The sequence below is a fragment of the Solanum lycopersicum genome, chromosome 5 (genome assembly GCF_036512215.1).
Source record: "Solanum lycopersicum chromosome 5, SLM_r2.1".
Lineage (NCBI taxonomy): Eukaryota > Viridiplantae > Streptophyta > Magnoliopsida > Solanales > Solanaceae > Solanum > Solanum lycopersicum.
The window spans coordinates 68461896-68474643 of record NC_090804.1 but is presented as its reverse complement, the minus strand read 5'-3'; the positions used below and the strand labels follow the sequence as shown (position 1 = coordinate 68474643).

Here is a 12748-nt window from a genome sequence, read left to right as displayed (position 1 = left end):
GGTCTTCTAACATTATAATAAACCTCAAATTTCAAATAATATGACCGTTTACACCCCCACCACCCACCTATATATATATATACACACACAAAATTATCCCACAAAAAATCATCAAAAATGGGATTCAACAATTATTATTCAGATTCAAGTGAACCCCATCACCACAAAACCCACAAAATCTTCCTTTTTTGTAACTACATTCTTCTTGGTGCATCCTCTAGCTGCATTTTCTTAACTCTATCCCTCCGATTGATTCCGTCTCTTTACGGATTCTTATTCATCCTCCTTCACATCCTTACCATAGGTGGCGCAGTTTTTGGCTGCGCCACAGTGTCAGCGCAGAGTGCTGACACTAGAGGGTACGGAGCACACATGGTGTGCTCCGTACTCATAGCAATTTTCCAAGGCTCTGTTTTCGTGCTTATATTCACGAAAACAGGGGATTTTCTTGGAAAATTGAATTCCTATGTCAGAGAAGAGGATGGTGTTATGATTTTGAGATTAGCTGGTGGATTATGTGCTTTAATCTTTTGTCTTGAATGGATTTCTATTACATTAGCATTTTTCTTGAAATATTATGATTATATTGAAGGAAATAATGGGAATATTGCAATGAAGAATAGAGGTAAAGTTCAAGATGAACAAGATGTGAAGAATTGGCCATGGCCATTTCAAGTTTAACTAGAAAACAAAAAAGTGGCTATTTTTTTAATTTTTTGCAAATGTGAAATTTTATATTTATTTGTTAATTTATTGATTTATTGTTGTGTAATTTGATTGGATTTTGACTTTGGAAGGTTGATTTTATTAATATATATGTGTAATTTGTATGATGAGTAAAAGTGGCTATTTTTTTGCAAATGGGGAAGTTTATTTTTATTTGTTAATTTATTGATATATTGTTGTGTAGTTTGACTTTGGAAAGGTTGATTTTATTAATATATATGTGTAATTTGTATGATGAGTAAAAGTGGCTATTTTTTTGCAAATGGGAAAGTTTATTTTTATTTGTTAATTTATTGATATATTGTTGTGTAATTTGATTGGATTTTGACTTTGGAAAGGTTGATTTTATTAATATATATGTAATTTGTATAATGAGTAAAAGTGGCTATTTCTGCAAATGTGAGGTTCTATTTTTATTTTGTTATTCATTGATTTAATTTGGTTTGTTGTTGTAATTTGATTAGATTTTTTGACTTTGGAATAAACCATGTTACTTTGTATAATGAGGAAAATGAAATTATGCAATATTTTACTACTAGTGGCTATTTTTGCAAATGTCAACTTTGTTGATTGGAAGATTTATTACATTTGCATAAATAGCCACTACCCACTATCATGCAACGTTTTACTACTTGTGGTTATTTTTGTAAATGTGAACTTCTTGAAATGAACTAGGAAAAAGGGCCCATACTTAGAGTGATATTGAAAGATATTTTATACACGTGCTACTTACTACAACTTAAAGCTTTTACATGAGATAATTAGAGTAGTTTTTTTTTTTAGAATTTAGGTTCTTATCACCACCATCAAAACGAAAAGAATCTCGTATTTCACCACTTGTACAATTTTTGTGAGTTAACCATGAATATCGTTCATGTGAATATCTTACGCCACATACATAATATAACGTGTCAAAAATATTCTGTTTAGTTGAATCTATAGCACTAACACTCAAATCTTTACTGATAGAAGTTATAGAATCTACGTGTAAGCAGGTGAGCTAGCACCTATACAATGTAATTTTTTTTATCGAAGGATGACTCTCTTGCTCCCATCTGGATAGTTATCTAAGGAATAATTGAAGCATATACAAACGAACAACGTCTTACAGTATACGTCTTTTTGAACAATCCCACGAAAATATCCGAATACTCTATATATATGGACTAGATTTCTCTAATATGAAAAGATCCTAGGTGAATTGGATTCCTTATGCCTTCTAAATTGGGCAGTCAATTCTCCCCTTTATAGGTGTACATGTGTTGAAAAATTGTATATATTTTTGTAAAATGTCATGCATCTCTTCTTCACCTGTTAATTTCAATTTTAACTATTTTTAATTAAGTGAAGTCACTATAACAAATAAAAAAAATAGCGGTAATGATATATTTTAACCGTAATAATAAATACGAATATTTATAACTAATACCTTATATAAATAACACAAAAGCTTTAGTGATTCTGAATGCAATTTCATTCTTTCATTTATCTTTTAGTCGTTACATGGCTATGAATTATGATGCCTTGTCCACCAATAGCAATTCTTTTCTTCTTGTCTCTCCTCCAATATTTCGATATTCATATTGGGATCCTGAATAATCTACATTTGTATCATGATGGATGGATGATCCCTATTCATCCAACCACAATGCCCTTGTTTGGTCCCTAATAGTAATTCAAGAATTGAAAAGGGCTCAATCTTGAAAAATATCGTAGAACAAACTTTTATCGGAGACGGAGCCAAAATTTCATACTGTAGCAACGAACGATCACTATGCTTAAATTTCAAATAAATTTGTGTCAATTATGTGAATTCTTACTAACAATGCTATTTTTTTAGACTATATGAATCAAGTTTGAAGATTTAAGTTATATACTTACATAGCATTATAATTTTTTTATATTTCTACTAAAATACTAATTTCTAACATGATTTTTTTAAAGATATTCGAATTAACATATATAAGATCAGTTATATGAACTCTCACCTATCATGTTACTACTTGAAGAATTAGGTTCTCTAGAAGTATTAGTTCTATATTTGTAAATTGGTACATAAATGTCTAACAAGATTAAATAAGAGACATTTCACTTTTGAATACACGTCTATCTTAAAGGATAACAACCCATGAATTACTCACGATTGAAGAAAGATATTCGGAATAAGGTGAAAGTAGCCTTTCGCGGTGGGCAAAATGAGAGAAGCAAAGCTAAGATGGTTTGGACATGTAAAGAATGAAGAAATTCATGTAGAAATCTCACGTAGAGAAAGAAATCAAGGATTTATTGATGTATTGATAGTATTAATGTATTGATAGGTTGATCAATATTGATAAATTGATAATAATAATAATGCTGAGTTACAAACTCCTTATATAGGATAGAATTATAGAGTCTTAAGTTAACTATACTTAGATACTACAATACTTATTACTACTATAATAATATTCTAATAGTAATCTAATACTAGTCGTATATAATTATAATCATAATATAATTCTAGACGAAATATAATTAGTCTAATCCTTATGCGACTCTAATTCTACAGCATTAATGTAATTTCGTCGGTCAGCTTCGTTGGACCTGTTCCTTTGACATGTTCCAATCATTAGCTTCCTTCCTCATCAACACTTGCTGCGGTTAGATCAGTCAACTGTGTTGCACCCGTCCCTTTGACATGTTTCAATCGTCAGTTTCCTTCTTCTTCAACAAAGAGGATATGCACAGATGCACCAACGAGGATGTGTAAGAGATTGTCTATGGGTGTGTGTATAAAGAGAGATAGAGGTAAACCGAAAAAAGTATTAGAAGTGATTTAGATAAGATATAACACAACCTCAAGCTTACCGAGGACAAAATATGGAGGTCAAATGAATATATATAGAAGAAGATTAGCAGGTAGTTGAGTATTGTCTAGTTTTCTTATCATAATAGCTATTAATATATACTATTATTATTCTCCTATTATCTCATTCTTTGATTCAAGTATCATCGTTTTTTTTTCTTACTTCAATTACCACCCCTATTACGTACCTTCTCCGTTGTTTTTTAGTATGTGTTATCTAAATTGAGGATCTATTAGAAAAAGTCTCTCTACTCAATAAAATAAAAGTTAAATTTACGTACACACTATTTTATCCTTACTATATTTATGAAATTATATTAAATATATTATAATAATAATAATAATAATAATAATAATAAATTTGGTAATACTATAATATTTTTGGAATGTTGAGGTGTTGTCTAAGAAGCTTTAAGGATATACATGATTGGACAAAGTTGTGAGGTTCATTTTGGTTGGGAGAATCATACATTTAGTCTTATAACATTGGAGGATGTAAAAGTGAAAAGAATCTATACAGAATACTCGTTTCGTTTTAATTTGTTTGTCAATTTTTTTTTAAATTTATTTTAAAATAAATATATTTTTTGTATTTAATAACTCTTTGATTTCAATTTTTTATAAAATTAAAAAATATTTTAATACATTTAACATATTTTTAGTAATTACATAATATAATTTCTTTTTTTTACTTTCTTATATGCTGTGTCACGTTAAAATAACACAAATAAATTAAAACGGAAATAGTATCTTTCTTTCTTTTTGCCCCCACCTTTTTCCAATACCTTTAATAAAGATGAGATATGAATTAGAATGTTGTGTTATTAAATCACTTTCTTCACGTTCATGTTCGAATTTTTTATCCAAGAATATTTTATCTGAATTGACTAGACATGATTTCTTAGCCATAATAAACTAAAAGGGTATCTTACATCGTATACATTGACAGCATAAAGATTATTTAAAAAGCACAATCATTTGTAAGAGTATATTTACGTTTTTTATAAAGTCATGACTCAAAAATAACGAAAGAATAAATAATTAAAATAGAGATAAAACTTGACATTCATATACCACTAAATAATCTATAGTAATTAACATAATATTTTGGTAATTAAATTATGATTTTTAATTAAATAGGAGTTGGTTCTTTACGAAGTCATGACTAATAACTACATGGGAAAAATAGTTAATTAAATGGTCAATTCGTTTTTAATTTGTCGTTTAATAATTTATTGTTAATTCATTATTATTAAAAAATAGAATTAGCGATGAATTTTTGCGATAGAATGAGTCAATGAAAAAAAAATGTATATCATAAAGACATCAGAAGTTGTGACTTATAGCACTTTAATTCTCTTATAATGTTTGAATAACATCCGTAACATCAGAAAAAAAATAATCAAACTTCATTAGTTCCAGGTAGAGATCGAGTAAATACTATAATTTTGACTTTTGAGTATGCATGAATAAACATTAATCAATTTGTCTCTATTTTATCAGTTGAATACTCCAACTAAATTATGTGTCAGATCAGCATGGGATGTCTATGTAACAGTGCACGAACGCGTTAAAGTGTTTAGTCGTAAATTGAGATATCTAGATATGAAATCTCAAGTTGAAATGCTTGCTTGTTTGCTGAAGCTACCTTTGATTGTTTATTTATGAATATCTAAAAAAAAATTAAAGTAAAATCAAATTTTAAAAATTAAATTAAATTATATCACGTAAATTAGAACGACCACAATATATTTGATCAAATCTCCACCCTATCCTATTTGTTTCTAAAAGATGACTAAATATAGTGTGTTTGCTATCTAAAATAGCACCCTTTGCATCTACAGCTAGCATTTGTATCCATCTGCTGGATTCTTGTAAGTGACCCCCACCCCCAATCCCACCTCTTTTTTTATATATATACTTTTCATTTGATACGAAGTTTAAAAAAAAAATTTAACATATAAATCAAATATACATAAAGTACTAAAACTATTCTTCTAAATAAGTGGTGATGTGTGAGTTTCACATATCTTGTAGTTTAGTCGAGTTGATGAGTAAAATATAAATATTAAAAGAAGAATTTCAAGAGATAAAAATGTCATTTTTTCAGTACATAAAAAAATATTTCACATAAGTTGAAACAGTCAATAGGAGTAATTATGATTATTGGCGGAAATTAGGAATTTTGTGTAGCATAGTCAACATATATTAATTTGAGTATTCGATTGATTATCTAGACTTTGGTATAATTTTTACCTAAGATTTTTCTAAAAGAGTGTAATTTACCAAACATTTATCTAGAAAAAGGAATAATCGACGAAAATTTTAATGTACACTTTTTAACTCAAGCTAGTTTTGGCGAACTGAATCATAATCGTTTATTTCCGTTCTTGGCCTGAATGTTGATTTAATCCGCACATGTGACACCTCTACTTAGGGCGCATGGCTTCTTGAGTTGGTTTTATACATCTTACAAAGATCAACATCACCTAAGAATAATATAGTTTCATAGTAAAAGAATACCATAGAAAGGTTATAGATTCTTTGACACCAATAAAATATCAACATAGTAAGTTTACTACTCATATAAATAGCCATACCCTTTGATAAAAATTTTTATCATTGCAATAACAATCGAAAGAAGAAAAAACTAAAATATCCTAGCATATTGTCATATTATATATATTATATATAAACTTTATATTATCATGCCTAGAGTTGATCCATTGATAGTTGGTCGTGTGATAGGTGAAGTTTTAGATCCATTCACTAGGTCTGTTGATCTTAGAGTTGTTTATAATAATAGAGAAGTGAACAATGCATGTGTGTTGAAACCTTCACAAGTTGTTATGCAACCTAAGGTTTATATCGGAGGGGACGATCTTCGCACCTTTTACACTCTGGTAAATTTTAAATTTTACTCGCTCTGTCTTGTTCTATTGTATTTTATGTGACACTATTATATACTATTTGGAGAGTTATAGAGGTTTAATGTTCTGAATTATCGACTATTGTTTCTTATATTATTAATTATAGTATTTCTTTTTTGTTCTCTCTTATTTTATGTGACGCTATTATCATTTGGAGATCGTCACAAAGGTTTAATATTTTTTATCTAATTTTTTGGATTATTAATTATATATTATATATTCATCCTCACTTGCATTATCTTACGTGGTACTATTACTATTCTGAGAGTTAAAACTTAGGTTTAATTTTCAACGATCAAGACGATTTAAGATATTATTTTAATGTTAATTTCATGAGCTATTAACTACTCTTAAGTAAAAAAAAAAGAAGAAAATTCACTCTTTTTATTTATTTTATGTGAAGCTATAAGAGGTTTATTACTCTTTTCTAATGTTTTTGTTATTATTAACTATTATCGCTTATATTATTTTTTATATATTCGCTCGTTCATTTTTACTTTAGGTGATAATATTACTATTCTGAGAGTTAAACAAAGGCTTCATTTTCTATTATCAAGACGGTATTAGATATGTTTTCACTGTTTTCATGAGCTATTGACTATTACTTTTCTCTGACTCTCTCGGTTCTATTTTTTGTGACGCTATTAATATTTGGAGATAGTATTTACTTTCTTTTAATTTTTCTTTATTTATGTTTTGATTACATTGTTGTTTGAGATTCTTTTGTAATTGTTTTTTTATGAAGATTATGGTGGATCCTGATGCTCCAAGCCCAAGCAATCCTAACTTGAGGGAGTATCTACACTGGTTAGTATTTTCGATCTTATTAGATCAAACACGTAAAAATTCTTTTTTTTTTTTTGAATTAATAATGACGATGAAACTCGAATCAAGAAACTTGGTTAGGCTCATAATGCAAAGTGAAAACCCACAATTGATAACATAAAATCATAATGTCATGTGTACTGAAAATCCTATTACTCTAGTTTTCCTAATCATCATCATCGTCGTTATTATTGTTATTTTTATTATCTCTCGTATATTTTATTCTTCGATTTTTATGGTAATACGTTATTTCTTTTTCTCTGTTTATTGTATTGTTTTCTCGATTATTTTCATCATAACTTCTTCACTACTATATTCCCTATTCATACATGCTACTTAAATCAAGAGTCTATCAAAAACAATTTCTCTACCTTCACAATGCAGATATATCGTACGTAAATACACATAACACTCTACCTAAACACCACTTATATAATTATACTAAATATATTATTATTATTATTATTATTTTAACACTTTATTTAATATATTTTTTTTCAGGCTGGTCACAGATATCCCAGCAACTACAGATACAAGATTTGGTAAATCCTTTTAATTATAAATATATTTGTTTTGTCATTTACACAAAGTTCTATGTATTGACACTATAAAGTAACAGTTTTTGAGAAAATAAATCATATAGTATATGATAACTTATCTCTCATATACACACACATATATGGTCAATAACCTAGCTAGAAAAATCACGAAAGGATCGTAAATTTTAAAAATCTTTTTTATGTCGTCATTAATTATTCGATTATTTTACCTTATACTAGGAAATGAAATAGTATGCTACGAGAATCCAACGCCAACGATGGGAATTCATCGATTCGTTTTGGTTTTATTTCGACAATTGGGACGTGAAACAGTGTATCCCCCAGGATGGCGTCAAAATTTCTAACACAAGAGACTTTGCTGAGCTTTATAATCTTGGATTGCCTGTTGCATCTGTTTACTACAATTGCCATAGAGAGAGTGGTACTGGAGGACGTCGCGCATAAAACAAATACGTACATACATAGATACATACGTATGATAAAAATAAAGTGTTACCAATATCTCATCGCGAGATCTTAAAGTGAAAATTACATGATTCAAGAGCGATAATGTGTGAGAAAAATCAGAATTTCTAATTGACTTTCTATGTCGATTCGAAATTCTGATTTTAATTTTCATGTAATTAAAAACCTAGATACTTGATGTCTAGTAGTAAGGGGGATTTACCCTCATGATGTTATAAATAAATAGAGTGTATTGGTTAGCATATGATAAATATATGGTTTGTTATAATAATAATAATAATAATCTTCCATCGAAATTGTACTTGCATTGTCACAATTATTTTCGATACATTTTCTATCGAAAATTCCTTATTATATATGAAAATTTTGATTTTTCTAGTAGTCTCACTTAACCTTTTTATGTAAAACCTAGACGCTTGTGGTCCAATATATTAAAGGGTTTTCTCTCATTTTATAACTAATCAATTAAGTACTTACTATTACCAATGGCTAGCGCGCTGGTATTCTGATAGTCCTTCAGCTCAACGACGATTGAAATAATTATGATGGTAAAAAAAACTTCTATCTAATATATATATATATATATATATACGTACATCTAGTCAAGGATGGTAGCAAAGGGTTGTTTCTACCCTAATTGAATAGGATTCCCAAAATATATTATTGGACAATAAAAGAACAAGTTGTACTCAATGATATAGACATATAGTCCTAAGACAAGTTGTAATGGAGAATCTTTTGTGTAAAAAAAAGTGAACAATATTTTTGTCCAAGTTAAATGAGAATTTTGTGTCACTTGTGAAGAAAGAGAAGAGTATATTTCAATATGGTCCATAATTATGATTTTTTTCTCAAAAATATTTTGATACCTTTGAAGAATAAATGTGGTCCTAGAGACTTTAAATTAACTTTTCTTGTTTATGACTCCTTGAGTTTTATTGGCTTAATTGGAGTTTAATAAATATAAATAGGGCCTTGAAAGAGTCCTACATTAGAAGGGATCAATTATACCTTTTTTTATATAAAGGTACAAACACTTAATGCTAAAGGTACAAACACTTAATGTCATTAAATTTAGCAATATTTTATGAAGATATAATTTTTTAAAATTAGCAAACTTATCAATTTGATTAATTTATACATACAATTAAAAATTTTCTTGATATCTCATTAATAATCACATAATATCATAAATTAAATCTCATATAAAAGTGGAATCATTTTGCTCATAAAATTGTGAGAAAAGTTATTGGACAATAGAAGGACCATCCAATATATAATGATTCCTTAAAAATTTAGCAGTGACTACCTAGTGTACAAGTTCAAACAAAAAAGACAAAAACCATTAATTCTTTTATATATATATATATAAAACGCATCGATATTATCTTTCGTCAAAAAATTATATCGTAATTGATTAAGTAATATACAAATTGTTGGATTTTCTTGAAATTAGAGAGGATTGACATTCTATAATTATTTTTATAAAAATCATGATTCAATCACTGCTTCATATAGAAAATAGAACAAAAGCAAGAAACCTATTTCTCTTTTTTCTTATGTTAAGAACAAATAGGAGAGAGAAAAAATAGGACGGCGAAAAATTCAAAGAAGAAAAGAGAATATCATTCGTGAATGTATATATATTTCTAAAAACTTAGTTTGCCATTAAGGGTTTTTTTTAACGAGTCAATTATCGATAGACAAAGTAAATTTTCATCTAAAATTAGCTAATAGTAACTAAGGAAACAAGATTTAAGAAGAGGTACTTCAAGAGAACTTTTTGTTGACTTTTCTTTTTTTTAAGGTAGAGCTTTCGATTTAACGAGTTATTTTTCTAAATTACATAAATACGTACCTTTTTTCGTATGTCGATGGATCTTCATAACTACTTGACTTGCTAGTTGAGCTAGAAGATTGAACCACAATGAAGAAAGACAATTTTTTTTATTTTTTTGAATATTTTTATGTTTAAAGTAGTGGAGCTTTGAACTTTAACAAGTTATTTTTTTCCAAAGTCTAAAGTAGTGTGTGTATATATATATATATGAAGGGGAAAAAAATAAATTGTTAGTACCATGCAAGTTGCAAAATAGATGCATGTATCTTTTTCTCAAAAGCTTTTCTTTTCATCTTTTACACATTCTTTTGCAATTACACACACTTGAATCGATTGTTTTCAAATTATTCCTTTCTTAGTTTGGTCTTTTGTTGACATTCCCAAAAAAAAGTTTAAAAAAATAGCGACGTGTCGTTTGTATCGCTATATATATAATAGAAAAAGTATGTTAATGCTTGGATTAGTGATAGATAATCAAGAAAAAATTAGTAGCTACGAGTTATTTAGTGATAAATTAATTTATTGACAATATTTTTTTTTTATTTTGTTTAACAATCATGTACTATACTTCTCTTAAAATGATATTTTTTTTCATTGATTATATTTTTGGTTTTAGAAAGCTAGCTAGCTAGTTAAATAGTCTGTTGCAAAAGAAATGTCACATTTTTATACATGAAGACATTTACTTTTTGGCGAAATAGTCTGGTGGATCCTTATACTTGTATTAGTTTGTATTTTGAACTCTTCTACTTATTTATTTGTCATTTGAACCCTTAAACTTAATAAAACACAATATATCGGACCCTTCTGACCATTGACTACGCTTATGTAGCTTTAAAATAGCTGAGTTGGCAAAAATGTGTGATTTCACACTCCTTAAGGCGAGTGAATGACATTTTTGGGTTAAAAAAAATTAAAATTATATAATAAATAAATTTTTAAAAAAAACAATTAATTTAAAATTCCTTCTTCTTCACCAAATATCCCATCCTTTTCACCATTTTCATCCAAAATTTATGGAAAACTATCACCACCGTCATCGCCATTTTTGTCGGCGAAATCGATAAACTCTCTCCCTCACCTGTCTACATCTCCACCGTACACCATCACCATTTCCTTTCCTCCTCCAACCTCCACAAAATCAACAACCTAAGTCATCCCACCACTAGATCTGACCGAAAAACCTCTTTACCGCCATTACTTTGCACCCTCACCACCTCGTTCTTCTCTACATTGACCGGTGCCGCCTCTCTCTCCCTTACTCCACTATGAAATAATGGTCTCCGGCGATTGCGATTAATGCTTCAATTTATTGCGATTTAGTGCTCCGATTTGGTAAGTTGATGTTAATAGATTCTGAAGAAGAAAAGAAAAAGGTTGTATTTGGGATGAAAATGGCTGAAAATGATTATGAAGAAGGGAAAAAAAAGTTGGCTTGGCTTGAAATTTCTTCATAGATTTTGGCTGTGAATTGGGAAATTGGATGTACGGAGGTCTCATCTTTTTCCATTATAGCTCACAAAGATCTTCACCACTTTTTCTATCATCGAACAAACATATCAATAGATCAAACAAAACACAAAAAAAATATGAAAATGCAAAACATGAAATTGGAGTAATGAAGTTGAAGAAAAAGTTGAAAAGAAAATGGTGAAATAATACTCTAAAAAATAAATTAAGATTTTATTGTTTTATTTTTTATTAAATAATTTTGATTAATAACTTTTAAAAATAGTTATGAAATAATTATGACATGGCATTAATATATCTGACGTGGATATGACATGTCATTTAGTGAAGGAGAAAGTGAGCTATACACATGGTCAGAGGGGTTTAAAAATCTCATTTTGGTTAGGTTCCGGGGTCCAGATTACAAAAGGCTAAATAGAAATATTAGAATACAAATTGATACAAGTATGTATAAGGGTCTACCAGACCATTCTCCTTTATTTTTTTAATCTTTTATTTTACCATTAATAAGAATTATAGAGACATACATGTCATGGCTTATTTAAAGATACCACATTTTAAAAATCTCGTAAATTTCGTATCAAAGTAAAACTTATGTCACAAAAATTGTGGGGGGAGGGGGAGTATTTTAGAATAATATAAATTAAATAAAAATGCAAATAAATTATTAGAGGGAATTTATAGACAAAGTCAAAATCAAAGAAAAATGTTTAAAGATTTAATTACTAATTTCTTGCCTGTATTTTGCGTGTTTAATGTTGCATTATTTTATTGTTATTATTTTTATAACGTTGCATTTATAGGACTTCCATGTTTAAATTAATCATATACTCAAGTTTTTATAAATTGTAAAAGAAGCAAAACAATAAGATATAATTGTCAACTTGATTTTGCGGATTGATAATAATCTTATTAATAATTAATTAATGATAATAATTTAATTTTCGTTAAACATTATTTTTAATCATAATTATCACTTTTTATAAATTTCTATAAAGTCTATAAAGACATTGGATCGATACTGAATCCAATAATATTGCAAAATAGATGCATGTATCTTTTTCTCAAAAGCTTTTTTTTCCATCTT

General features: G+C 28.2%; 2 protein-coding genes and 1 long non-coding RNA gene across 3 annotated transcripts; 2 read left to right on the top strand and 1 right to left on the bottom strand.

Moving 5' to 3' along the window:
* The first annotated feature begins 51 nt into the window (after positions 1-51).
* On the top strand, positions 52-887 carry LOC101262312 (uncharacterized). The gene has a single exon (XM_069298637.1). It carries the CDS (start codon positions 118-120, stop codon positions 679-681), a length of 564 nt encoding a protein of 187 aa, XP_069154738.1. The 5' UTR covers positions 52-117; the 3' UTR covers positions 682-887.
* Positions 888-2989: 2102 nt separating this feature from the next.
* On the bottom strand, positions 2990-10365 carry LOC112941585 (uncharacterized). The gene is made up of 2 exons (XR_003247014.2): positions 10210-10365; positions 2990-3429 (listed from the first exon to the last, which is right to left on the bottom strand). It is a non-coding gene; the product is annotated as an uncharacterized lncRNA (long non-coding RNA).
* On the top strand, positions 6280-8230 carry SP6A (protein SELF PRUNING 6A). The gene is made up of 4 exons (NM_001329447.1): positions 6280-6474; positions 7247-7308; positions 7828-7868; positions 8106-8230. Exons 1-4 carry the CDS (start codon positions 6280-6282, stop codon positions 8228-8230), a joined length of 423 nt encoding a protein of 140 aa, NP_001316376.1.
* Positions 10366-12748: the final 2383 nt, after the last annotated feature.

Excerpts from the sequence above, each read along its gene's own strand:
- SP6A (NM_001329447.1), top strand. The coding sequence starts at position 6,280 with ATGCCTAGAGTTGATCCATTGATAGTTGGTCGTGTGATAGGTGAAGTT. Across the intron at positions 6,475-7,246 it reads TTCGCACCTTTTACACTCTG|ATTATGGTGGATCCTGATGC; the intron begins GTAAATTTTAAA and ends TTTTTTATGAAG. Across the intron at positions 7,869-8,105 it reads AACTACAGATACAAGATTTG|GAAATGAAATAGTATGCTAC; the intron begins GTAAATCCTTTT and ends ACCTTATACTAG.
- LOC101262312 (XM_069298637.1), top strand. The coding sequence starts at position 118 with ATGGGATTCAACAATTATTATTCAGATTCAAGTGAACCCCATCACCAC.